The 23,348-nt window shown below is 42.8% G+C and overlaps 2 protein-coding genes across 8 annotated transcripts in view; one reads left to right on the top strand and one right to left on the bottom strand.

The window, feature by feature from the left end:
- LOC110503306 (spectrin beta chain, non-erythrocytic 4) overlaps positions 1-18,591 on the bottom strand; it is a 71,397-nt gene extending 52,806 nt beyond the window's left edge. For all 7 annotated transcript variants that reach the window (XR_016491303.1, XM_090218161.1, XM_036961363.2 and 4 more), the window contains exons 1-8: positions 18,055-18,591; positions 8,879-9,052; positions 8,128-8,279; positions 4,310-4,483; positions 827-918; positions 565-645; positions 350-465; positions 28-140 (exon numbers count right to left, since the gene is read on the bottom strand). Coding sequence is in view for 6 of the 7 variants with exons in the window: in XM_090218161.1 (XP_090074287.1) it covers positions 28-140; positions 350-465; positions 565-645; positions 827-918; positions 4,310-4,483; positions 8,128-8,279; positions 8,879-9,029 (879 nt within the window). In the remaining variant the exon portion in view is untranslated. The remainder of the gene's footprint in view (positions 1-27; positions 141-349; positions 466-564; positions 646-826; positions 919-4,309; positions 4,484-8,127; positions 8,280-8,878; positions 9,053-18,054) is intronic.
- Positions 18,592-19,744: 1,153 nt separating this feature from the next.
- LOC110503591 (flavin reductase (NADPH)) lies at positions 19,745-22,824 on the top strand. The gene is made up of 5 exons (XM_021581998.3): positions 19,745-20,003; positions 20,826-20,987; positions 21,362-21,451; positions 21,551-21,682; positions 22,189-22,824. Exons 1-5 carry the CDS (start codon positions 19,919-19,921, stop codon positions 22,341-22,343), a joined length of 624 nt encoding a protein of 207 aa, XP_021437673.1. The 5' UTR covers positions 19,745-19,918; the 3' UTR covers positions 22,344-22,824.
- Positions 22,825-23,348: the final 524 nt, after the last annotated feature.

Below are 23,348 nucleotides of genomic sequence, written 5' to 3' on the forward strand. Positions count from 1 at the left end.
TGAGAAAGTGTGTCAGCATCCTCCTACCTTTCCCACTCTCTTGCCCTCTACTCGAAGGGCTTTCATCTTGGAGAAGTAATGGTAGTAGGACACAACATAGGTTATTATCGACTTCTCATCTGGGTTCTCTGTATTCACATCTGCAGAGTCAAACAGGAAGGACAGCAATACACAAACACTTACAGCACACATTTACAATATAACATAATCACACCTTGACATGAAATCATTTCAGTAGTTTAAAATATAAACTATGGTCACTGTCGCTGAAAGTCTGTGAAGGTTTGTAAGTCTGAGATATATGTTACCAAATGTCCATGAACTGTTTCAATTCTCTGTGCGGTCTTACCTTCAGGGTCCAGGAGTTTGGTGAGCCCCAGGTTCTGCTCAGCTATGTTGAAGGCTTGCTGGAGGTTGTGTGTGGCATTTGACCGGATCAGCTTATGGAATTCAATCAAATCAGGCCTGTAGTAATGCAACGTAGGTCATTTAGTTCACTTTCTATATGGTCACATAAATACATGTTTTAAAACATAAAGACTTGATTGCTTAGCCAATGCTGACCTGTGTCGGTGAATGAGAGCGTTGAAGGCGAGACCATCTCTCCAGCAGGTGGTGAAGTTCTGGATGTGGACCTCAGAGTACCTGTGGGACAGTTGACACAGAACACACTCACAACTATTGGTCCAATAGATATATGCTATCCAACTAAATACATTGCATGTATCAACAGTAGTAAAACAACTGTCAGCATCCTTAAAGACATGTATGGAAAGTGGAAACTGTTCACAAAGTTTTGGCCCTTTGGTTAAATGAAGACATTCACCCAGCAGTTTTCATCTGGCACCAGAGGAGCAGGGCATCCTTTGCCGACCGCGTCTCCCTGTTGTCGTCACACTCAATCTTAATCACCTGGATCTGTGCGCACAGGGAGAGAGACCAGACGACAAACAACCTTGGTCAAGGAAACCAGTCTCAAAACTGTCCTCAGTTCAGTAAGATCACCAGGTTACTATGAAGTTGAGAAGAAAACAGTTAGGAAACACGCCCATGTTGTTGATCAGTTTCAAACACACTGAACACAAAACCCGGTTCCATTCAACAGCCACACCAGGAGTGTATTCATTACACCGATTCTGTTGTTAACCGGTTGGGATGTTTCAAAACGTTTTGCAACAGAAACCGTTGACTTTAAACGGAAAACGTTTTGCCACGAAAACAAGAGTTTCTAATGGACAAATCGCACCTCATCCACAAGCAGACACGCTCACTCACACTGGAATGCAACTGGAGGCTTATAGGACTCTACTGCATGTATACACGGTTTAGTCTCCACCTACAGGGAATATGTTATATGTGATTCAATTATGGTAGGATAGCACTACTAATTACAAGGAGAACAACTGAACAACTATAGTTCAAATGAACAACTATAGTTCAAATGAACTGCTGCCTAAAACCAAACTGACTTTTCACAAGAGCCAATGAGGACATTCCATCTCTAAAATGTACCTTATCTGCTCATACCTCAGATCAGGCAGATTTGAAATAGCCTTGATCGCAGTGCATGTCATCCAACAGTAAACAAGATGCTTGAGAGAAACAAACCGTCTGGCCGTGACAGAGAGGAATACATCACGCAGGTCACAATTAGGTAGCATGAACACAACGACACTGAGTGAAGCAACAAGAAAGGATCGTGAAGTTACTAAATGTAATGGAGGTGTCAAGTGTTTATTAGTCTTAAAATCGGCTCCTGGAGATCATTTACCTCCTGGAGGCCTCTATTCCTCCTTTCCTTTCCTCTCTTTCCCCCCTTTCTCTCGCTGTGTCTGCTGCCTGCTGCAGTGGCTAGGCCTTGCCTGCTGACTGGGCAAAGTCACCTGGAACAGTCCAAGGGTAGGGGAGGGGTGGAAGGAGAGGGAGAGAGAAAGGAAGAGAGAGAAATAAAGAGGGAAACAGAAAGGGAGGAGAGACGTAGTAAACTAAAAGAGGAGTGTGAGGAGAGAGGGATGAGACAACCACAAATGGTTGCAGAATCGGTGACAGAGAAGGAAGGAGGAGTGGCAGAGAGAGAAGGGGGGGGAAGGTGGGGGAGGAGAATAGGTGCTGACTGCATCTTGCCCTGCCCGGAGCCCCACCCCTTGCTCCCTAAAGCACAAATCAGTTTCCAATAACGCGCTCCTCCTCTTTCACTGCATGCTAAATTTAAGAGGCCATCGACTCACTGGCTCCACAGTCGGTGCAGTGGAATGGGATGCCGGCCAAAAGTGCCCCAGCTAACCTGTAATCCCCGTTAGAAGGCAGAGCGATAAGCTATGCCATGCTAGCCTCTCCTCCTGACTCCATTGGCACCACTAGCCTGCGTCCCTGAATCATATTTACAGAGTGACGCTGATTTGAACAACGCAAGACATGCGTTTATGCTGAGACCACCACTGTCCTGAAGGCGACAACAAAAGCCAAACGATTTTGTGCTACTTACATGCCTGTCACTTGTCTGTGGTATCGCGTCCTGTAAGGCCTTGTGCCCATTGTATGCGTATGTCTCTGAGGCGGATGTCAGACAGTATGTCCTTGTTTGAGATCCAACTACAATCAGGACCAGAGTGACATTGCTAGTAACGTCACACAGTGATGATGCGGCATGTTTCAAGGCTTCTCCATACAGTCTTTTGGCCAGTGTATAAATCAGTCGGATTTCTGCCCTTACTCTCTTAAATTGAGACAGTGCTGAAACCAGCATGCCTGTTGTGTCAAAACCATGACAATAATATACACAGAATGTTGGCCTACTTCTGTTTACCGCTGGGACACAAGAAGTGGATACCTTTATCCAACAGTGCTAAATCTGTCTTAGCTCAAAGACTGATGAAAAAGAGTGACAAAAAGTAGGATAAGACTTTGTTCTTGTGTTTGAAGGTGCATTACAACCTCATCCCCAGGCTATTGTGCACAGCGCATATAAACCTGGGCTATCAACGATTCAAAGTCGGCGTGAGTGCAGCGTTTCCCAAATTAGGGGTCGCACCTGATTTTAAAATGGGTTCGCGAGAGAAAGACTGATTTTTTAAAAAATAAAAAATGTGCTTGGTTCATAGAACCGGGGTTACGTCAGTAACCTCCGATAGCTGCTAGATGCGGTTGCAGTAAACAAAGCGGTTTGTGTTTTCTTCGTACAAATGTGGCTGTATCTTTTGAACTGTTTAATCCCACAAGCCGCGCAGGACTCATTAGAACAGAGTGGACAAGACCAGGCACTAATGCAATGAGGATGTTCTTTTCTACACAGAAGATCATACACAATTATTGCCTGATGATCTTCTGAACTTCCCAATGCCTTTCTGAGGGTTTTCAGTCACTTCAAACCATACTTCCTTCAGAAATACTGTCAAAAGTACTGTCAGACTGATTTGTAATAGACTATCATAGCCCATATTATAAAAAGCAAACATTCATTCCAGGGACTGGATTCAATCCAGGGACTGCAGTGACGCCTCTTGCACTGAGATGCAGTGCCTTAGACCATTGTGCCACTTGGAGCCCCCACATGGTGGGGTCGCACATTTTTGTTTTTTATATCAAAATGGGGTCAGGGGCCAAATCAAGTTTGATTAAGATCACTGCCTTAGTAGGGGTGCCCATAGAATTATATGGGAGTGACCTACCGAGTAAAGTACTTGTCATCATTTAATTTTAGCAAATCACACGTCTGCGAGGCATGGGGAGGGTTAGAGGGAAGGTGTTGTGGGAGACTAAGCTAATGCCTATGCGCCGGAAGTTTCTCCCAGTCATTCTGAATTGGCTAAAGAAGGCCAAGTTTGATGCGTTGATCCACCAGACTCTTCCTGACTATTTGTGCGGAAGAGTCTGGAAACTAAATTAGATGTATTAGAACTGCAGCAGATTGGCTCTGGTGTCATGCACCAGTCGGAAACAGGAGTTTGTAGAAACAACGATGCACACCCACCCACGTAAGCTTCATCATCCACATGCTGACTGAGTTCAAAAGTACCCCACGGGGAACAAAGACGGAATAGAGCTACACAGCACGAGAACATACCATCCCCAACATGAGACACACAGAGGCCTGCAGGAACTGGAAGCCAAAAATACCTCAGAAGAGGTTAAGCTAGCAGCAGGTCTTAAGCACAATCCCAACAGGGGACAGGAACGTCCCAACAGGGGACAGGAACGTCCCCACAGGAGTTGGCTGCATTTAAAAAAAATTCAATTCAAAATACAACCACAACAGAAGCCACAGAGACAAACAACACCATGCACCAGGACGGGTGGGCCAGGTCACTACCTGGAAGCGAAGGATGACGGTCCAGATGAGGCCAAGGGTGAGACGGTGGTTGCCGTCGACGATGTCGTGAGAGCCGACGTTCTCCAGGTGGACCCTCTGCTCCTTGAGGAACTGCAGGGCCTTGTCCACGTTCTCCAGGCAGTGGATACGCATGCGACCCCGCGTGGGCCTTGGCTAGGGGGGAGGGATGGGGGAGGGAAGGGTGAGAGGACAGCAAGGTAAGGAGATAGAGGGAACAAGAGTGGAATGGTGAGAGGGTAATGGTTGATTGGTCAAAGCAATCTGCAGGGGATACAGTGCTTACCGCCCAAATAGGTCCACAGACGATGCAATCTCAACCACACTGCACACTGCCCTAACCCATCTGGACAAGAGGAATACCTATGTGAGAATGCTGTTCATCGACTACAGCTCGGCATTCAACACCATAGTACCCTCCAAGCTCGTCATCAAGCTCGAGACCCTGGGTCTCGACCCCGCCCTGTGCAACTGGGTACTGGACTTCCTGACGGGCCGCCCCCAGGTGGTGAGGGTAGGCAACAACATCTCCTCCCCGCTGATCCTCAACACTGGGGCCCCACAAGGTTGCGTTCTGAGCCCTCTCCTGTACTCCCTGTTCACCCACGACTGCGTGGCCACGCACGCCTCCAACTCAATCATCAAGTTTGCGGACGACACAACAGTGGTAGGCTTGATTACCAACAACGATGAGACGGCCTACAGGGAGGAGGTGAGGGCCCTCGGAGTGTGGTGTCAGGAAAACAACCTCACACTCAACGTCAACAAAACTAAGGAGATGATTGTGGACTTCAGGAAACAGCAGAGGGAACACCCCCCTATCCACATCGATGGAACAGTAGTGGAGAGGGTAGCAAGTTTTAAGTTCCTCGGCATACACATCACAGACAAACTGAATTGGTCCACTCACACAGACAGCATCGTGAAGAAGGCGCAGCAGCGCCTCTTCAACCTCAGGAGGCTGAAGAAATTCGGCTTGTCACCAAAAGCACTCACAAACTTCTACAGATGCACAATCGAGAGCATCCTGGCGGGCTGTATCACCGCCTGGTATGGCAACTGCACCGCCCTCAACCGTAAGGCTCTCCAGAGGGTAGTGAGGTCTGCACAACGCATCACCGGGGGCAAACTACCTGCCCTCCAGGACACCTACACCACCCGATGTCACAGGAAGGCCATAAAGATCATCAAGGACATCAACCACCCGAGCCACTGCCTGTTCACCCCGCTATCATCCAGAAGGCGAGGTCAGTACAGGTGCATCAAAGCTGGGACCGAGAGACTGAAAAACAGCTTCTATCTCAAGGCCATCAGACTGTTAAACAGCCACCACTAACACTGAGTGGCTGCTGCCAACACACTGACACTGACTCAACTCCAGCCACTTTAATAATGGGAATTGATGGGAAATGATGTAAATATATCACTAGCCACTTTAAACAATGCTACCTTATATAAATGTTACTTACCCTACATTATTCATCTCATATGCATACGTATATACTGTACTCTATATCATCGACGGTATCCTTATGTAATACATGTATCACTAGCCACTTTATACTATACTATGCCACTTTGTTTACATACTCATCTCATTTGTACATGCTGTACCCGATACCATCTACTGTATCTTGCCTATGCTGCTCTGTACCATCACTCATTCATATATCCTTATGTACATATTCTTTATCCCCTTACACTGTGTACAAGACAGTAGTTTTGGAATTGTTAGTTAGATTACTTGTTATTACTGCATTGTCGGAACTAGAAGCACAAGCATTTCGCTACACTCGCATTAACATCTGCTAACCATGTGTATGTGACAAATAAAATTTGATTTGATTTGATTTGATTTGCCTTGCGAAAGTATTCGGCCCCCTTGAACTTTGCGACCTTTTGCCACATTTCAGGCTTCAAACATAAAGATATAAAACTGTATTTTTTTGTGAAGAATCAACAACAAGTGGGACACAATCATGAAGTGGAATGACATTTATTGGATATTTCAAACTTTTTTAACAAATCAAAAACTGAAAGATTGGGCGTGCAAAATTATTCAGCCCCTTTACTTTCAGTGCAGCAAACTCTCTCCAGAAGTTCAGTGAGGATCTCTGAATGATCCAATGTTGACCTAAATGACTAATGATGATAAATACAATCCACCTGTGTGTAATCAAGTCTCCGTATAAATGCACCTGCACTGTGATAGTCTCAGAGGTCCGTTAAAAGCGCAGAGAGCATCATGAAGAACAAGGAACACACCAGGCAGGTCCGAGATACTGTTGTGAAGAAGTTTAAAGCCGGATTTGGATACAAAAAGATTTCCCAAGCTTTAAACATCCCAAGGAGCACTGTGCAAGCGATAATATTGAAATGGAAGGAGTATCAGACCACTGCAAATCTACCAAGACCTGGCCGTCCCTCTAAACTTTCAGCTCATACAAGGAGAAGAATGATCAGAGATGCAGCCAAGAGGCCCATGATCACTCTGGATGAACTGCAGAGATCTACAGCTGAGGTGGGAGACTCTGTCCATAGGACAACAATCAGTCGTATATTGCACAAATCTGGCCTTTATGGAAGAGTGGCAAAAAGAAAGCCATTTCTTAAAGATATCCATAAAAAGTGTCGATTAAAGTTTGCCACAAGCCACCTGGGAGACACACCAAACATGTGGAAGAAGGTGCTCTGGTCAGATGAAACCAAAATTGAACTTTTTGGCAACAATGCAAAATGTTATGTTTGGCGTAAAAGCAACACAGCTGAACACACCATCCCCACTGTCAAACATGGTGGTGGCAGCATCATGGTTTGGGCCTGCGTTTCTTCAGCAGGGACAGGGAAGATGGTTAAAATTGATGGGAAGATGGATGGAGCCAAATACAGGACCATTCTGGAAGAAAACCTGATGGAGTCTGCAAAAGACCTGAGACTGGGACGGAGATTTGTCTTCCAACAAGACAATGATCCAAAACATAAAGCAAAATCTACAATGGAATGGTTCAAAAATAAACATATCCAGGTGTTAGAATGGCCAAGTCAAAGTCCAGACCTGAATCCAATCGAGAATCTGTGGAAAGAACTGAAAACGGCTGTTCACAAATGCTCTCCATCCAACCTCACTGAGCTCGAGCTGTTTTGCAAGGAGGAATGGGAAAAAATGTCAGTCTCTCGATGTGCAATACTGATAGAGACATACCCCAAGCGACTTACAGCTGTAATCGCAGCAAAAGGTGGCGCTACAAAGTATTAACTTAAGGGGGCTGAATAATTTTGCACGCCCAATTTTTCAGTTTTTGATTTGTTAAAAAAGTTTGAAATATCCAATAAATGTCGTTCCACTTCATGATTGTGTCCCACTTGTTGTTGATTCTTCACAAAAAAATACAGTTTTATATCTTTATGTTTGAAGCCTGAAATGTGGCAAAAGGTCGCAAAGTTCAAGGGGGCCGAATACTTTCGCAAGGCACTGTATATAGACTTTGATCTCAATGCCTTTATATTAAGACAATACTATTCTCATTAAAAACACAATGGCAAAGAAAGCGTGCAAATGCTGTACACCCATCCAATTGGCAAACCCCATTATGCTGACTACTATTCTCATACGATTACACATGACATATAGCTGCAGTGCTGACAACATTCATGAAACATTTAGACGTGAATGAATAATATTTGGTACAAAAATAACTACAATGCAGAGTTCTTTGTTGAATAGTTTTGTGCTTGTTCTCCTAGCATCTGCTGACTGAAAGGTAGGCTGTGGTTGGGAACCAGAGAATGGGTTGACCAACCAGCATCTCCCCAGACAGGACCTCCAGCAGCCTGGTGAGCATGTAGCCGTCCCGGAGGTCGTTATAGAGGTCAGCGATTCGACAGGACACTCTTGCCAGGTGGGAGTTCACCCACTTAGTGAAGGTCTTCTTCTGGACAGCATCTCTCTCTTCTGCAGGAGAGATGAGATAAACACATGGCTTACAGATGTAGGATCTTAGTTTGAGCCAGTTTGCTACAGCAGGAAAATAATCCTGCAGCAACAGGAAATGTGAATTATTATGTGGAATTGAATGGACATTTTTGTAGGGGTCTGACATTTTAAAGTTGAAATTACAAACTTTTTTGAAACCTGGAATACACTACAAGCTTTGCAGGAAAATGCTCTGCAACACAAGAGTGATCAAATGAAGATCCTACATTTGTAGTTCATCAGGATTGAGCTATGATCAGTGATGTAGTGACCAAAACTCACATCTGAGTTATTTCCCAGTCACTACTTGTCCACTCAGAGTCCGAGTCCGAGTCACCGCTGGCCCGGTCCGAGTCCTGGACTCAAGTACTATAGCACTGGCTCTGATATATCAACCATACCCCCTTGTCAGTAGCCCCTGTTAGATAGAACATGAATCAAGTCCTTCTATAACTTTGAACCTCCATCAGGTATACAGGGAGGTCTATAAAGCTTGTGTCTTTTGTGAGTGATGGAGCTGTGACTGAGACAGGTGAAGGTGCTGTTGTTCCTCTAGTCCAGTATCTCTATCCACCCACCTGCCAAGGCCTTGATGCGGGAACACTCAAACAGCTTGGAGCTGGTGACCTCAGTTTCCCAGTGTCCCGAGCTGCCGGCCAGACGGGTGTTGTTGTTGTTGAGCTGGCGTTGGGCCTCCGCGTTGTCCAGGTCTGTGGAGGCATTGGCCATTGCGCCTGTTTCCCTGAGCGACCCTACAGACACACGGTGAGAGAGTTAGGTAGAGTACAGTACATTTAGGATGTGGATCACATGCACCCTTTATCACCCCCATAGAAACACATTATACTGTACATATAAATACATAATCTCGAACACCATGCAGGAAATCTGAATCACAACAACTGTATTTAAGGGCAAAGTGCATGCATGTTTTGATAGAGCTCCAGTCCACACCATATATTTAGTAATCCAGGGGTGGGGCTATGAACAGTCATAGATATCTATGATTTCCAAAGCACAAATCACGCATTGAATCAAACCCCTTTGCTAATGTTAATGATAATTCCTCATTCACTTCTTGTCCGTTTACTTATCAAAAAAATGTGTGATTCTTATGAATAATGGATCATTCATGACTCATTTGCATAACATACATACATAGAGGGAGTTTGGCACAGTCTTCTTCTCTGATCGTGTCTCGTAAAAAATAACTTTATTGAAACAACTGGCTCCTATTGTGTCTCTTTCACGTCAGGCGAGATGAGATCAGAGCAGTGCCGTCAGTAAACAGTACGATACATCAACCAGAGAGCTGCTGCGCTTATCCTCCAATCCCTCTGGCTCTTTGTCGTGTTACAGTCACTTAAGTGTGAATATGGACATGTAAAAGTGTCAGTGTGCGGGGAATCTGTGAGGGGGAAAAAATGTACTTTCTTTTGCAATGGGAGACTGAGCGAGGTTAAACTCTTTTCTGTTACAACACCAGCTGTGGTCCTCGAGGCACCTCACAAAGCACAAAGATTTCAAAAGCAGTCAAGACGTGAAAGGCAAGAGTAAACACTGAAGTACATGCTCAGCACTCTTAAAAGGTTGAAATATTCTAGTCTGGTTGGAAATCAAATTTTCAGAGGATTATGGAATTAAGGTCATCATTCAATATGAAGCTGAAGTCTGTGTTACTGAAACTGTGAGGCTTGGGATCACCGCAGCGTGTGAATTATACAGTAACATTCGGGGGTCTCTATTTATTTCACAGGACTTCCTATTTTATGGGCCTAATATGACCTATAGCCGGGCACATTTTGGACTTCTAACCCCTTTTAAACATTGTGTGTTTGAAAGGTCTGTGTGATAAAAAGGTCTGTGTGATTAAAAGGTCTGTGTGATTTAACGCGCTGAGCTAGAGTGGTCTTTTATATTTAACAAAAATTCTGTAGATTCCGAATAGTTTGAGCTATCTATGAAAAGTTGAGACTCTCACGAACATGGACATGTAACATGTTGTGCTCTACGGCGCTCACGAGCGACACAAAAGTCGTTCGAAGGGTAAGGGGTTCTTCTACATAGAAGATCATTGGAAATCCCAGGACATGGCGTCTATAATACTGTAATGAGCTCACTTAGTTGCTGTCACAAACTCCACACATTTGTCACTGACTAGCTGGATATGTTTTTCCCAGTCAGCAAACCATTTCTGTACGTACAGTATTCATATAAATTCATTTGATGAGGTTTTTGCTTTGGCAGACCTTTTTTTTAAAAATGACATTCAGTAAAAGTCATGAATGCAACTGTTTATTTCAAATTGTTTTGTGTTCTATTTATAGCCCTGGTTATCTGGAAAATAATATGGTAAAACACTTCATTGTGAGGCTGAACATAAGGGCTCGACATGCAGATAAATAAAACCGATCAATGAAAAGCCAATGTTTCCTGGGATCTCAGGACTGATAGGGTTTACGGTAAATATGGTAAACGTGTATTAGCTTTTAAAGGGGGCATGAACACAACCAGTAATGTTTTCATCTGATTTTCAAATAAATCTCTTCAGAAAGTAAGCTACCTGCGCATGTTGGTCCACTGAAAAATTATTCCAGCATCCAAACAGCGTCCTCTGTACTCACCATTTAATGAATGGAACGAGACATCTGTTACAAAACATTTGCCGATTGTCATTATTAGGCCTACACTCGTCTAGCCTGAATTAAAGACCCCGTGCTGTCTTTTAATTGTATTTTTCAATCCTCAATCATTTATTTCCCTGGGCCTCCTTCGGCCACTGAAATGCTCAGTCTGACTGTGTGGGCGTGGGCATGCAAATTTGAATATATTGACATACTGTCCTGAGCTGGAATTGGACCCTGAAAGCGACAAACTTCCACAGGAGTGTTAGGCTTCTTTTTTTTGTCATGAAAACAAAAAGGCATACATCACACTTGTTAATTTGCCATATCATTGTTGTACTGTTTTCAATAGGTCACCAGAAGATGCAGCACCAGAACATCCTGTTTGCGTGGTGGGCTCTGGTACAGTAATTCACAACACCTAACACCTCAATTCCCTACACCAGAGAAGAATTCCCAGGCAACAAGCCAGGTGCTCCAGTAGCGCTCTGTCTGTGACCTTCTCACTTCCTACTTCCTGTCAGAGAGAAGCAGAGGTCCTTTGAGGAGCTATAGAAACCAATGCAGAAATGTCACGAACTGCCCTTTATTTAAGATGTATGGAAATGCAGAATTATTTTAGGGATCTCTTGCTAAATATTCCAAGTGAACATATGTGTCTTCCTGAAAATCCCCCTCGAGCTTAAGTACACTATCAAATGAACACATCTTGACAATCATCAAAGTGAAGCAGCTGATAGTTGATAATGTTGCAAGTTCGTTAGCGAGAGCTCAAGACACACAGAGAGAGAGGGAACAACCTTTTATTTATTTTCATATTTACCACTGTAGCAGGACAAAACTGCATTTAAAAAAATGCTTTCCCAACTGTAATTCTCATACTGGCTGAGGGTCATGATCCATTGGAGTGTAATTATATATATATATATCGCAAGTGTTGTTGTACACAGCCATTCACAACCATCCAATACATCAAGAAATAAAGGTTATAGGGCGACGCACAATTGGTCTAGCGTCGTCCGGGTTAGGAAGGGTTTGGCAGGTAGGGATATCCTTGTCTCATTGCGCACTAGCGACTCCTGTGGCGGGCCGGGCGCAGTGCATGCTGACCTGGTCACTAGGTGTACGGTGTTTCCTCCGACACATTGGTGCAGCTGGCTTCCGGGTTGGATGCGCGCTGTGTTAAGAAGCAGTGCGGCTTGGTTGGGTTGTGTTTCGGGAGGAAACACCATCCCCACTGTCAAACATGGTGGTGGCAGCATCATGGTTTGGGCCTGCTTTTCTTCAGCAGGGACAGGGAAGATGGTTAAAATTGATGGGAAGATGGATGGAGCCAAATATAGGACCATTCTGGAAGAACACCTGATGGAGTCTGCAAAAGACCTGAGACTGGGACGGAGATTTGTCTTCCAACAAGACAATGATCCAAAACATAAAGCAAAATCTACAATGGAATGGTTCAAAAATAAACATATCCAGGTGTTAGAATGGCCAAGTCAAAGTCCAGACCTGAATCCAACCTCACTGAGCTCAAGCTGTTTTGCAAGGAGGAATGGGAAAAAATGTCAGTCTCTCGATGTGCAAAACTGATAGAGACATACCCCAAGCGACTTACAGCTGTAATCGCAGCAAAAGGTGGCGCTACAAAGTATTAACTTAAGGGGGCTGAATAATTTTGCACGCCCAATTTTTCAGTTTTTGATTTGTTAAAAAAGTTTGAAATATCCAATAAATGTCGTTCCACTTCATGATTGTGTCCCACTTGTTGTTGATTCTTCACAAAAAAATACAGTTTTATATATTTATGTTTGAAGCCTGAAATGTGGCAAAAGGTCGCAAAGTTCAAGGGGGCCGAATACTTTCGCATTGCACTGTACTTACTGAACAACATCACCTTTATACAGAAAGACCCCACATGTCACAAAAATTAACACACTACCCACTTCCTTTTCAAGGGACCGCACGCACATTATAATTCCATGGTCATGTACTGTATAGTGAAGGATGTAAACACTGACAGAAGGCCACCATACAGCCACAATGGTCGCCAATGCATTAAGGCTCCATCCAAACTGTCACACTGTCATATATGTCAAACGTATTGGCCTGTGCTGTCGAGAGACCTAGGTCGCTCCGGCAGGCCTTTCCTAGACCCACCACCTGGGGTCCCTCTAATAAGACAGTATTTTAGCTTAAGGATCCCACTAACTGACGTGATGTGGTTCTTCCTGGTAAACAAACACACCTGTCAGTGTCTCAGCGTACCAGAGGCCCCTCTCACATATCCAAGACGCTCCGCATGGAAACAAAAACACTGTTGCTCTCCAGCAATAACCCAGCCCACATATGCTTCTGCCGCTATCGGGACAATTCACTGACGAATCTCATCTATCCGGGGTGCATGACTGTTTCCACCAGCGTGGTGATCAGGCTAGCCCTCAACAGAGAATCCAATGGTGATCAGACTAAAATGAAGCAATAACAGATTCTGGCAAACAAGGGACGACACAGTGTTCCATACATGTCCATGACACCTCCACAAGAGACACGACAAGGCAACATGCCTAAGCCCTTTGATCCCTCTGGTGCTGGGAAAAGGTCAGAGACAGTCGACTGCACCTTTGACAACACAATCACCATGCTATAACCACTGAACTTTAGTAAACACTGAGTCCTTCATGTTTCTTGCTACAACTTGGGCATGGTACAGGGAAGGAGAAGCCATGCTGTGGCCACAATTCAGACCACAAAAGTCTGAACATACATGCAGGATTCTCTTAGTGGGTTAGTCTGGCCCTGATCATTTTCTGTGTCGTTGTGTTCTGCTGCTTCTGTTCTTTACAGACCGCCTCATCCCTTTGTAGCTAAAATCAATTGTAGATACTGTAATATTCTATAGTGACATATACACAATTCAGATCGGCCATCTTTGTTTTCGCCAGTTTGTTTCTGGCTCTTGTTCAGCATTCTCCTCCAAAGCACTCAACATTATTATTGCTCTTTGGCTACACCATGTCACCCGGCTACAATTATAAATCTCCAGCCAGCCGGCATGGCGTAAGACTCAAGCTGTATCCTCCCACCCATCCCCTTTTCCCACTGCCCCAAACATGCTTCTGGAAAGGAGGTCTCTGGTACAGTAATTCACAACACCCAACACCTCAATCTCCTCACCAGAGAATTCCCAGGCAACAAGCCAGGTGCTCCAGTAGTGCGCTGTCTATGACCTTCTCACTTCCTACTTCCTGTCAGAGAGAAGCAGAGGTCCTTTGAGGAGCTGTGAAAACCATTGTAGAAATGTCACAAACTGCCCTTTATTTAAGATGTATGTAAATGCAGAATTATTTTAGGGATCTCTTTCTGCTGCATTAAATCTGATTGGGTTTATTCTATCCCGAGTAGCCCCACCTTGCAAAAATATGTCATTGGTCTTGATTACATTTGTGTCCTCTTTGCAAACATTGATACTGTAAAAGGTACAGAACATTTTAAAACCTAAATGTATCATAGTAGTGTTGCTAAATATTGTGAACATATTTCTCTTCCTGAATATCCCCCTCCAGTACACGATCAAATAAATACATCTTGACAATCATCAAAGTGAAGCAGGTCGGTTTTGTTGTCAATAATTTCAGCTCCAGGAATAGATACGCGAGTGACACCCTGACCCCAAGCTCTCTTCACTGTGTAAGGAGTAAGTGAGCTAAAGAAACTAAGCCACTATGGAAAGGAGATGATAGAAGAGAAGAGAGGGAGAAGTTCCTGTGAGTGTAACCGATGTGAAATGGCTAGCTAGTTAGCGGTGGTGCGCGGCTTTTGTGGAGCGATGGGTAATGATGCTTCGTGGGTGACTGTTGTTGATGTGTGCAGAGGGTCCCTGGTTCGAGCCCGGGTAGGGGCGAGGGGACGGACTAAAGTTATACTGTTACATTGGTGTTGTGACCCGGATCACTGGTTGCTGCGGAAAAGGAGGAGGTCAAAAGGGGGGTGAGTGTAACGGATGTGAAATGGCTAGCTAGTTAACGGTGGTGCGCGCTAATAGTGTTTCAATCAGTGACATCACTCGCTTTGAGACCTTGAAGTAGTGGTTCCCCTTGCTCTGCAAGGGCCGCGGCTTTTGTGGAGCGATGGGTAACGATGCTTCGTGGGTGACTATTGTTGATGTGTGCAGAGGAGCCCGGCGAGGGGAAGGACTAAAGTTATACTGTTACATGAGGATAGACAGATGCCACACCACATTACACACCACAGAATTGAGGACCTTTAATTCTGTCCCCCTCAGGCTGGGGACTGGTCTTACTGGTTCCCCCTGCTTTTTCATTCTGCTTGTCATCAATCTTTTACACAGCTTTGTGTATCAGAGGACATTTTTATTACTTTGACCTTTACTTTCCACACGATATTGCGGTCAATTGTCGTACAATGGAGAACACTGGGAGTATTGGCTATAGGTCATTTTCTGAAGGCACACTTCTGTAGTATCAGTAGAGAGCCAGGCCTTTTATTGTGTTTAAATGTAAAGACAATAGGTTATCTACTGTGTTCAAGGGACAGAAGACCCAGAACACACAAAATTGGCCAATTGGCTATATCAATGGCGTGTATCACTGTCTCACCACAGGGAAATGTAGCCTTCCAGTAGTGTCCGTTTGGATGGCTAGCATAGGCCTACTAGAACAGTAGGCCTTGTTAAAACCTCTCTGGGATAGGCGGGACGCCAATAGCCAGGGAAAATGCAGAGCGCCAAATTCAAATAAAATACTATAAAAATCTAACTTTTATTAAATCACATATGTAAGATACCAAATTAAAGCTACACTCGTTGTGAATCCAGCCAATATGTCAGATTTCAAAAAAGCTTTTCGGCGAAAGCATAAGATGCTATTATTTGATGATAGCACAACAGTAAACAATGAGAGAGAAGCATATTTCAACTCTGCAGGCACGACACAAAACGCAGAAATAAAATATAAATCATGCCTTACCTTTGACGAGCTTCTTTTTTTGGCACTCCAATGTGTCCCATAAACATCACAAATGGTCCTTTTGTTCAATTAATTCTGTCCATATATATCCAAAATGTCCATTTATTTGGCACGTTTGATCCATAAAAACACTGGTTACAACTTAACCAACGTCACTACAAAATATCTCAAAAGTTACCTATAAACTTTGCCAAAACATTTCAAACTACTTTTGTAATACAACTATAGGTATTTTTAAACGTAAATAATCGATCAAATTGAAGACTGGATAATCTGTGTTCAATACAGGAAGACAACACACTTTCTGCTTTCTGGTCTTGCGCAACTATCAAACAGTACACATGACCTGACACTTGTTCAAGATGGCCGTACTTCTTCATTACACAAAGGAATAACCTCAACCAATTTCTAAAGACTGGTGACATCCAGTGGGAGCGGTAGGAACTGCAAACAAGTCTCTTAGAAATCTGGTTTCCCAATGAAATCGCATTGAATAGACAGTGACCTCAAAAAAAAAACTGAATGGTTTGTCCTCAGGGTTTTGCCTGATACATAAGTTCTGTTATACTCACAGACATGATTCAAACAGTTTTAGAAACTTCAGAGTGTTTTCTATCCAAATCCACTAATAATATGCATATCTTATATTCTGGGGATGAGTAGCAGGAAGTTGAATTTGGGCACGCTATTTATCCAAAAGTGAAAATGCTCCCCCCTATCCCGAATAAGTTTTAATTAACTTATTATTATTTTCAAAGTCAACATTGGCCTATAAGACTGGATGTCAAAATATGCTAATATTAAACCATAAATTCTCATTTGCATTCAGAATAAATTAGTTATTGACATCCCTTTTGCACACAAATTTTGCTGAAGTGTCTGAATTTGACATGTTTGCGTCCCGTGACAGATTCGTACAATGGACAGCCCGTAGTAGCGTGACGTCACAGTACGCCACTGCAACTGATCGCTCTAGTCAAGTCACAATTTAAACAGCTGTGTGTGACCAACTGTGACAACACTGACATCCGTAGAACAGGCTACGCCCAGCCCTACGGTCGACAAAAAATATATATAGTTCAGTGAACAGAATTTAGGAATGATCCACACAAACGCTCTGCACATTAGATAAATATTTCTAATTTCAAAGATGCATGATTAGGCTATCAATAATAGTGCCTGGTGGTGACTATCCATGGTGATGTTGAGGTGGGCTACTACAGTGTCGACGCAATTGTCTGTGCATGCCTATGTGTAAGAAGGCAGGGCAAAAGAGAATATCAATGACAGATATTTTGTTATGGAATACGCGTGGAAAGGTACAAATGTTGTCGGGCTGCTTAACTCCCTATTGTGTAATCGTTTTTAACCTTAAAATGATACATACGACGTGCATCCCTACCACCGCCGTCTCGTTGGTCCATTCCGAACGTAGGCTATGATCACAGTCCCCTGCACCATCCCATATCAAGTGCATGGTGCGTTTCTTTGGATTAACACTTTTTTAAGCAAGAAAGTGGCTACATTAAGATGACATCGTCTATGCTATAATTGTCATATAGCTAATCTGCTGCTGGATCAAATAGCTTTTACATTTGAACTACTTTTAATGTAGTTGTGGTCCAATAACGTAGTGTGTGCTCCGTATGGCTGTAGACTACTACTATATGTACAAGCATGTTATTTGGTGCTCCCTTAGACTACTGCTTTCAAGAATATGGCTTCATTGTGAGATGCAATTCATGTTCTAAAAGTGTCATGCACATGTAATACATTTATGTGCGTAATGATCAGGAACATGCGCGGACCAATTCTAAATAATTAAACATTGTATAAGGCCTATCCTAACCGGTCCATATTTGCTATTCAAAGCCTATGCACAAATAGTAGCCTAACTAGTATATATGGCAAACTGCGATCTAAACAAAAGCACATGCCTAATATCCAGCCATATAAAATGAAACAGCATAAAATACGGCCCTATAGAATCACTGCAGTAGCCTTAGCCAATGCAGGCCGGTGTTGCTGCATCTCCCACGAAAACAGGCACCTCGAATTGTTCATGCTCAATTATATTGGAAATGTTATTTTTATATATATATATATATATATATAGACATGCAGCATACGCTACAACGACCTTACCTTAACCCCAATTCCAGGTATGAGTTTGTTTTTCACCGAAATAGACGTGAAATCAGTCGATGAGGTGCCTGTATCAATGAACCAGTGAGCAAATTATGAACAGAGCCTCGCGACGCCGTGTTTCTTCGCTGGCATAGTAGTCAAGTACCCTATACATATATATATACAGCGGACTGTGGGATCAGTATAAAGATCTGGCTAATAAAGCCATTTAATGCGGTAATACATGTAAATTCCCTGCTGTGGCTAGTGGGACCACGAGACTGCCATGAAAGGTGTCTTGCAACCAGGCAAAGATGCTTGATCAAATAATCCAAGCCGGTGGGCTCCGATATCCTGTCCACTTGATAGCCTACGCGCTCGCACTCCCTCTCCCTCCACTCGTGATACTGCTAGAGAGAATTCGGCATTAGTGCGGCGAAGGAACTCACCTCCGTATAGCGAAAGAGAGAAAGAGAGAGAGAGGTATTATCTACTTCACTTGCGTTGCCAATGTTAACACGTTTCCCATGCCAATAAAGTCCTTGAATTGAAATTGAAATTGAATTGAGAGAGAGAAAGAGACAGAGACAGCGAGAGGGATGATTTTACCCGTTATAATTGGTGCCAAGGGATTACAGATAGAAATAGAGATGACCTAGGATTATTTTCTTTAGAAATAGAGATGCATTATAATTATTTTCCTATCTCTATGAAATTGTTTGAATGTGTTAGATGCCCCCATTCCATTCCCAGTGGACATATTTCATTTGAGAACATATAGTTTGCGACTATTGGAAGGTAGTTTATGTCATACCGGGATTTTTTTGTTGTGTAATTGTTTTATTATTAGTTTATTTTTATGTAACTAGGCAAGTCAGTTAAGAACAAATTATTATTTACAATGCTTTTGGGCAATTATGTGCGCCCAATCACAGCCGGATGTGATACAGCCTGGACTCGAACCAGGGACTGTAGTGACTCCTCTTGCACAAGCTGCAGTACCTTAGACCACTTCGCCACTTGGGAGGTGGAATTATTGGCAAGTAGGCATATTATTAAAAGTGCATTCACATAAACTCATTGTATTTCTGGTCTGTAAACAGATAATTAACGGTTAACTACATAGCTGCAGGTTAGTAGGAGGGCTAAGGGTGCTACAGCACCCCATGAAAATCTGAATTAAAAAAACAATATACATTTTTTTTTAAACACACCCACCTATGGATACATCTATGGATAACTAAATAAATGATTTGTACCTGAAGTGACATAAAAATGAATCTACTTCAACCTTCAGTAATTGTTCTCTCCTCATCTATAAATGACATGAATGTCCCATAATGAAGAGCCTTTCATACAGGGACCATTTTATGGAATGCATCTATCAAGGAAAAGTGGGGGGCGACACCTGTAGAGGGTGGAGACAATCACAGGGACAGGTGAAACAGATCAGGGCGTGACACTCTTGACATATTTTGGGAAATGCCAACCTTTCAGAACTTTGGATCTCCAGACAGAGAACAAAAACAGAATACGTGACTTAAAATTCTATAAAAGGAATATATCTTGCCATGAAAATCAACCGTGCGCTATGGTTGATCTGGATAGATCAACTGACAATAAAGTTTTGAAATTCACACAAAAAACAGGACTTCTGCACAATGCAGCCCTGTTGTGACTGTGTGCGTTTTCCTTTAATTGATGGGGCTGGGCGGATCTATTGCGGAAGTGAGCCTTTTTTGATTATCTAAAAGGGGCGTTTCCCAAAGTGTCAAATAGGTTCATTCTGCATGTGTGTTTTCGGATATTGTTGCACACGATCAACGAAGCAAGAAATTGTAACATTCTTCTGTGACCAGTGATATTTTCTCAATCTGTTATTATGTCAGAATCGATCAAGAATGTTGCAATATTTGGGGCCACGGGAATGACCGGACTGGTGACCTTACCACTGGCTGTTGCAGCGGGTAGGCAACGTTTCGAAATGACATGATTTACAAATGGTTGTAGGATATGATTGTAGGTTGTAGGTTAATGATATGTTATTTACACAATCCCTCATATAGCATTTGCTGTGTAGACTGGTCCAAAGGTGATCGGAGTGTTTTGTCATGTTTCTAAACTATGCTGAACGTTTTCTATGCAATGCTATAGGACAGTAGACATCTGTCATTAACATATGCTATGCTAGTGTAATTGGAAGTATCAATGGTCATCTGGGCTATTTGCCACAGCCTTCCTCTGAGAAAAAACAGGTATTATATATTGTGCTGTTATTTTATATTATATTCCAATCTGATCTATGCTATTAATTACATAGTTTCAAATTAATAGCCTAAAAATGTAACCCAGTTGTCAATGCTATTTATAAAATGCACACTCAATCACATGTGGCTAACGTGCTAAAATATGCAGATATAATTTGGCTTATTTGATTCCCAAGCGTTTTCGTTTCCTTGCTCTGAGATCACGAGACAAAAGTGTCGAGTCATGCAAGTCGTTATAGTGTTCTGCTGACTCGTGATTGCTATGAGTGCATTGGAGTGCGTGGCAGATACGTGATAAAGTCCACTGTCTTGCTTATCGTGCTTATCCATAACACTGGGATGGCCTCATCAATTCGATCCATGGCCGTGCTCTAGAATTGAGATCGATTCGTCAAAAATGAACCAATTACATATTCCACTCATCTTCATATTCCAATCAGACTGAAATACCAATGGATCATTGATAAATGATAAGATGACTCAATAAATTCACAATGCTTCTTTGTTCATCATTGTCCACAGGTTACAATGTGACAGTGCTGGTGAGGGACCCTGCCAGGCTGCCTGCAGAACACAAAGCCTGCAGGGTGGTGGTAGGAGATGTCCTCAATAAGGAAGATGTGAAAAAGACTATACAGGGTCAGGATGCTGTTATCATCGTTCTAGGCACCAGGACTGACCTCAGTAAGTTTAGGCAATCTTTCATTAATAAGTTATAAGAATGTTAAGTTAGTGAAAACATATGTGCAGTTGTGTGAATAAAAACAAGTTATAACAGATATGTTATAGGGGTTGGGTTAAATGCGGAAGACACATTTCAGTTGAAGGCATTCAGTTGTACAACTGACTAGGTATCCCCCTTTCCCTTTATACAAGTTGAAATCAAGTGAAAAACAAAATGGAAGTGTTCAGGAGTCTCATTAAAACATGTTTTCTGCTCTGAGGTAAAATATGTTTTGTAATAATATTCAGGGTGAGAGTGCAGTAACTAACTGCACTAGGGGTTGCTTAGGCCAGGATATTGGTCGGTATGTTCATGTTTAAATTGTAATCCACAGGTCCCACAACAATGATGTCAGAAGGAACCAGAAACATCCTAGACGCCATGAAGGCTGGGGGGATCCGCAAAGTAGTTGGCTGCATGTCGGGTACATCTTGGACAGTCAGGGTTACAGAATCTTTCCAACTTCCAATAAACCACCATAAAGAAACCATATCCTTATATCGTCCCCCTCTCTGCTTCACAGCCTTCCTCCTATGGGACCGGTCTAAAGTGCCACCCAGGCTCCTGCCGGTAACGGAGGACCATGATAGGATGTACATGGTGCTGAAGGAGTCAGGGCTGGATTTTGTGGCTGTCATGCCCCCTCACATCGACGGTTAGTCATCGCCCTTCCTCATTTCCTGAATCATGAGAAATGTAATATTGTACTACCATAGACGCATACTGTAAGTGATTCCAGTAATGACATAATAGGTATATCATCCTTCCTCACACTCTAACCCACTGGGCAAAGATGTCAATTCAACATCTATTCCACATTGGTTCAATGTAATTTTATTGAAATTATGTGGGAAAAACGTTGATTCAAAGTGTGTGCCCAGTGGGTATGTACTGGATGGATTAGTGTTATTCAACTGATATTAAAATAAATAAAGAGTCACACACTCAATTTTTTATTTAAACTAAAATAGTTTACAGTTTATTCACCGTTGGTCAGCACCTGTATATTAAATAATGTTCTCTGGGGGTGCTCCAGCTAATGCTTTTTATTCAGCTGATATTAAACATAAACATATTGAGATAAACATTTTCTGAATATCTAATAATATTAGGTGCCTTATATTAAACTGCTAAATATAAATGCACTGCTATTCCCAACAGATAAGTTCCCTTTGACTGAGAAGTACACAGTGACAGAGAACATGCTGAAAGGGCGCGTCATTTCCAAATATGACCTGGGACACTTCTTCATCAAGTGCTTGTCCATCTCTGACTGGGACAGGAAGACCGTTGGGGTTTGCGGGGAGTACAGTTAACCCTAACAAGACAGAGCCCTCCTCCTTCCCTGTTTCCATGAAGCAGTTACCACAGCTGGCCTATCAGACACCGCAACTTAGATCTTATTTCTACAGGCCAATCTTTCTTGCTTGAAAGAAATGGCAGCTTTGGCTTTTGCTAATGTTTTGTAATTATTTTCATTATCTTGACAATGGATATTATAATGTAGGAAAAACGTAATATGTTAATCATCTTTGTAGTTGTTGTGGGCCTCAGACTTTGTGCAGACTATATCGTTCAAATATTTTTTTTTTCCGAACAGCAATTTAATGTTGAATGGACAGTATGAGTACCAAGTGAGTCAGCAATTAGGCCTATGTGTTATTGATAGCCTATGCCTACTTGTAGCCTGACCGTGTGCTGTGCCAACAAATGTAGACTACAAATGTATATATTCCTAAGAATCATATAATATGTCATCATTTTATAGCTTGCTTTTGAAATAAAGGGTTGCCAGTCTTTGTGTCACTCTCTCTAGAAAAACATGTTGACAATGTTTATCAGAGGTATTTGCTGGCACTATGTTGCCATTGAGGGTGAACAGCTAAAATTGAGCTTGAACCAATAACTCTGGTTTTTGGTGAACTAGCACCTGACCTGTGCCATGAAGGTCTCAAAAGTCTTCTTGGCAGAGGCAGTAGTACACTCACATACAGAGTCACTATTTCCGATATCTAGAAGTGTCACATACACAAACCCCTTTGTGAACACTTCAAACAAAAGCTTAGAGACTGCTGGGACTATCCCACCACTGTCAACACCATAGACGACATTTCCATTATCTACTGCAATTCTGACGAGTTTGAATTTCTAATTTGGCGATTGAGACAAACATTTTAGAAGCTTTCTGCTTGAATATAGAGACAAACAGATAGGCATGCAATGACTTGCGAAGCCTAATCACAGTATCATGGGCATGCAAAGCATTCAGTAACTTGTTGAGCAATATAGCTCGTGACAGTCCATAGCTGGCTTTGTCAAAA

The sequence above is a fragment of the Oncorhynchus mykiss genome, chromosome 24, assembly GCF_057628025.1.
Source record: "Oncorhynchus mykiss isolate SJ-2025 chromosome 24, ASM5762802v1, whole genome shotgun sequence".
In the NCBI taxonomy this organism is placed as follows: Eukaryota; Metazoa; Chordata; class Actinopteri; order Salmoniformes; family Salmonidae; genus Oncorhynchus; species Oncorhynchus mykiss.

Bases quoted from the DNA above. Each gene is read 5' to 3' on its own strand.
- LOC110503591 (XM_021581998.3), top strand. From the start codon at position 19,919: ATGTCAGAATCGATCAAGAATGTTGCAATATTTGGGGCCACGGGAATG. The intron at 20,988-21,361 runs GTAAGTTTAGGC...TGTAATCCACAG, and splicing joins AGGCACCAGGACTGACCTCA to GTCCCACAACAATGATGTCA. The intron at 21,452-21,550 runs GTACATCTTGGA...TCTGCTTCACAG, and splicing joins AGTAGTTGGCTGCATGTCGG to CCTTCCTCCTATGGGACCGG.